Below are 3,249 nucleotides of genomic sequence, written 5' to 3' on the forward strand. Positions count from 1 at the left end.
ATTCAAAACAATTGAAAGTGAGGGAATCCTCCAAAGTCCTTCTATAAAACCTGCATCACTTTTATTCCTAAACCTGAATAAGATACAACAGAGAAAGAGAACTACAGAGCAGTTTCCCTTGATGAACATAGATGTAAAAATACTCAACAAAATGCTAACTAATCAAATCCAACAAAACAATAGAAAGATCATTCACCTGGACCAAGTAGGATTCATCCCTAGTACACAGGGATTTTTCAACATTCTCAAATCAATTAATGTGATACATCATTTTAATAAACTGAAGGACAAAAACCACATGATTATCTCAATAGATGCAGATAAAGCATTTGATAAAATACAATATCAATTCATGATGAAAACCTTAAGCAAAATGGATATAGAAGGGACATTCCTCAAGACAATCAAGGCAATTTATGACAAACCCCACAATCAGCATCTTATTGAAATTGAAAAAGTTGGAAGCATTCCCATTAAGATCTGGAGACAGACAAGCGTTCCCACTATCACCATTGCTATTCAATACAGTCCTGGTTGTTTTAGCCAAAGCCATTAGGCAAGAAAAAGAAATCAAAGGATACAAACTGGAAAGCAGGAAGTCTTCTATCCCTATTTGCAGATGACATGATAATATATAGCAAATCCAACAGACTCCACTAGCACTATTGGAAATCATAGAGGAGTTTGGTAAAGTAGCAAGATATAATATCGACACACAAAAATCAACAATCATTGTATACACAGACAATGCCATGGCTTAGAAACAATTTCTAAGATCAATACCAATCACAATAGCTACAAAAAAGTAAATGCCTTGGAATATATGTAATCAAAGATGAAAAAAAAAATCTCGACAATAAAATTACAAAAGATTAAAGAAATAAATAGAAGACACAAAAAATGTAAAAATCTTCCTTGGCCATGGATTGGTAGAATTGACGTCATCAAAATGTCCATACTCCCGAAAACAATTTACAGATTCAATGTGATACCAATCAAAACACCAAGAACATTATTCTCATATATAGAAAAAATGATGCTGAAATTCATATGGAAACTTAAGAGGCCTAGAAAAGATAAAACAATCATATACAACATGAACAAAGCTGGAAATAGCACAAACATTATTTCAAGACATACTACAAGGCAGTTATAATCAAAACAGACTGCTATTGGCAAAAAACAGATGGGTAGACGGATGGAACAGAACAGTAACTCTAGATATCAATCCATGCATCTACAATCAAAACATATTTGGCAAAGGAGGTAAAATCATTCCTTGGAGCAAGGACAGTCTTTTTCAATAAATTGGTATTGGGAAAACTGGATTTCCACATGCAGAAGTAAGAATCAAGACCCCCACTTCACACCTTACACAAAAATCCACTCAAAATGGATCAAAGACTTAAATCTACAGCCCTATACCATCAAATATTAGAGAACATTGGGGAAGCCCTGCAAGACACTGGCATAGGCAAAGACTTATTCGAAAAGATGAGAGCAACACAAGCAATCAAATCCAAAATTGACAAATGGAATTGCCTCAAGCTAAGCAGATACAGCATTGCAAAGGAAACAGTTAATAAAGTAATGAGGTAACTGACAGAATGTGAGAAAATATTTGCAAACTATACCACTGATAAAAGATTAATATCCAGAATCCATAAGGAGCTCAAAAAATTCAACAACAACAAAACAAACAATCCAGTTAAGAAATAGGCAAGGCAGGAAGATGGCGCTGGACGCGGGCGACATGGAAGATGGGCAGCTCTCCCACTCAGACTCCGACATGATGGTCGCACCCAGCGACAGGCCTCTGCCAGTGCCAAAAGTTCTAGTAGGGGGCAGTGCCGTGAGGGGCTTCCAGAGTACCACAGCAGCATGTGTACCCGCGTCACATTACCGGACTGTTAAAAGTGTGGATTCAAGTGAAGAGAGCTTTTCTGATTCAGATAATGAGAGCTCTCTTTGGAAACGCAAGCGACAGAAGTGTTTGAACCTGCCTCCCAAGCCAGAGCCCTTCCAGTTTGACCAGAGTAGTCAGAAGCCCCCCGCTGCCGGAGGAAAGAAGGTTCACAACATCTGGGGCGCCATGCTGCAGGAGCAGAACCAGGACGCCGTGGCCACTGAACTGGGGATCCTGGGAATGGAGGGCACGATTGACAGGAGCAGGCAATCGGAGACCTACAATTACCTGCTTGCTAAGAAACTCAGGAGGGAATCTCAAGAGCACTCAAAAGATTTAGACAAAGAGCTAGACGACTACATGCATGGTGGCAAAATGGTAGGATCAAAGGAAGAGGAATATGGGCAAGGTCATCTCAAACGGAAACGGCCTGTCAAAGACAGAGTAGGAACCAGACTAGAAATGAACTATAAAGGCCGAAACGAGATCCCAGAGGAAGATTCTCAGGAGAAGGTGGCCAGTGAAATTGCTTACAGGTTACATGAACCAGAGAAAGATCTGATAGCCCGAGTAGTGAGGATAATGGGAAACAAAAAGGCGATTGAACTGCTGATGGAAACTGCTGAAGTTGAACAAAATGGTGGCCTTTTTATAGTGAATGGGAGTCGAAGAAGGACACCAGGTGGAGTTTTTCTGAACCTCCTGAAAAATACTCCGAGTATCAGTGAGGAGCAAATTAAGGACATTTTCTACATTGAAAATCAAAAGGAATATGAAAATAAAAAAGCTGCTAGGAAAAGCAGAATGCAGATACTGGGGAAGAAGATGAAACAGGCCATCAAAAGTCTGAATTTCCAGGAGGAAGATGATACATCACGGGAAACTTTGCAAGTGACACAAATGAGGCCCTGGCCTCCCTTGACGAGTCCCAGGAAGGACACGGAGAAGCCAAGCTGGACGCAAAGGAAGCCATCGAGGTTGACCACTCTCATGACCTGGACATCTTTTAAGTACATTTTGGACGTTTGGGGGATTAACCTTTCTAAAGTATCATTGTAATAATTTCTACTGAGAGTGCTTTGTTGTACTTTGCACTGATTAACATGAGAAGACAGAACTGCTTCTTGTTTTAAATAAAAAATAAATGAGGAGAGACAGAAGTGATTGACAGAAACATTATAAATGGCTGGTGCCTGACAAAACTTTATATAGCACAAGATCTAATCTCTCAGTTTGTTGCATGTGCTAACTACTACGAGTAGTACTCATTGATATCAGCTGGGGCGAGGTCATTATAACATGCCATTCAAATGTTTGTTTTCTTTTTCTGATTTCTCTTTCTG

At 39.5% G+C, this 3,249-nt stretch overlaps 1 protein-coding gene across 1 annotated transcript; it reads left to right on the forward strand.

Moving 5' to 3' along the window:
* The first annotated feature begins 1,732 nt into the window (after positions 1-1,732).
* On the forward strand, positions 1,733-2,923 carry LOC133775282 (phosphorylated adapter RNA export protein-like). Its single transcript, XM_062213509.1, is given in 2 exon segments — positions 1,733-2,786; positions 2,789-2,923. Coding segments are annotated over 2 exon segments (1,182 nt in total). The 3' UTR covers positions 2,917-2,923.
* Positions 2,924-3,249: the final 326 nt, after the last annotated feature.

Source organism: Lepus europaeus, chromosome 16 (genome assembly GCF_033115175.1).
Source record: "Lepus europaeus isolate LE1 chromosome 16, mLepTim1.pri, whole genome shotgun sequence".
Lineage (NCBI taxonomy): Eukaryota > Metazoa > Chordata > Mammalia > Lagomorpha > Leporidae > Lepus > Lepus europaeus.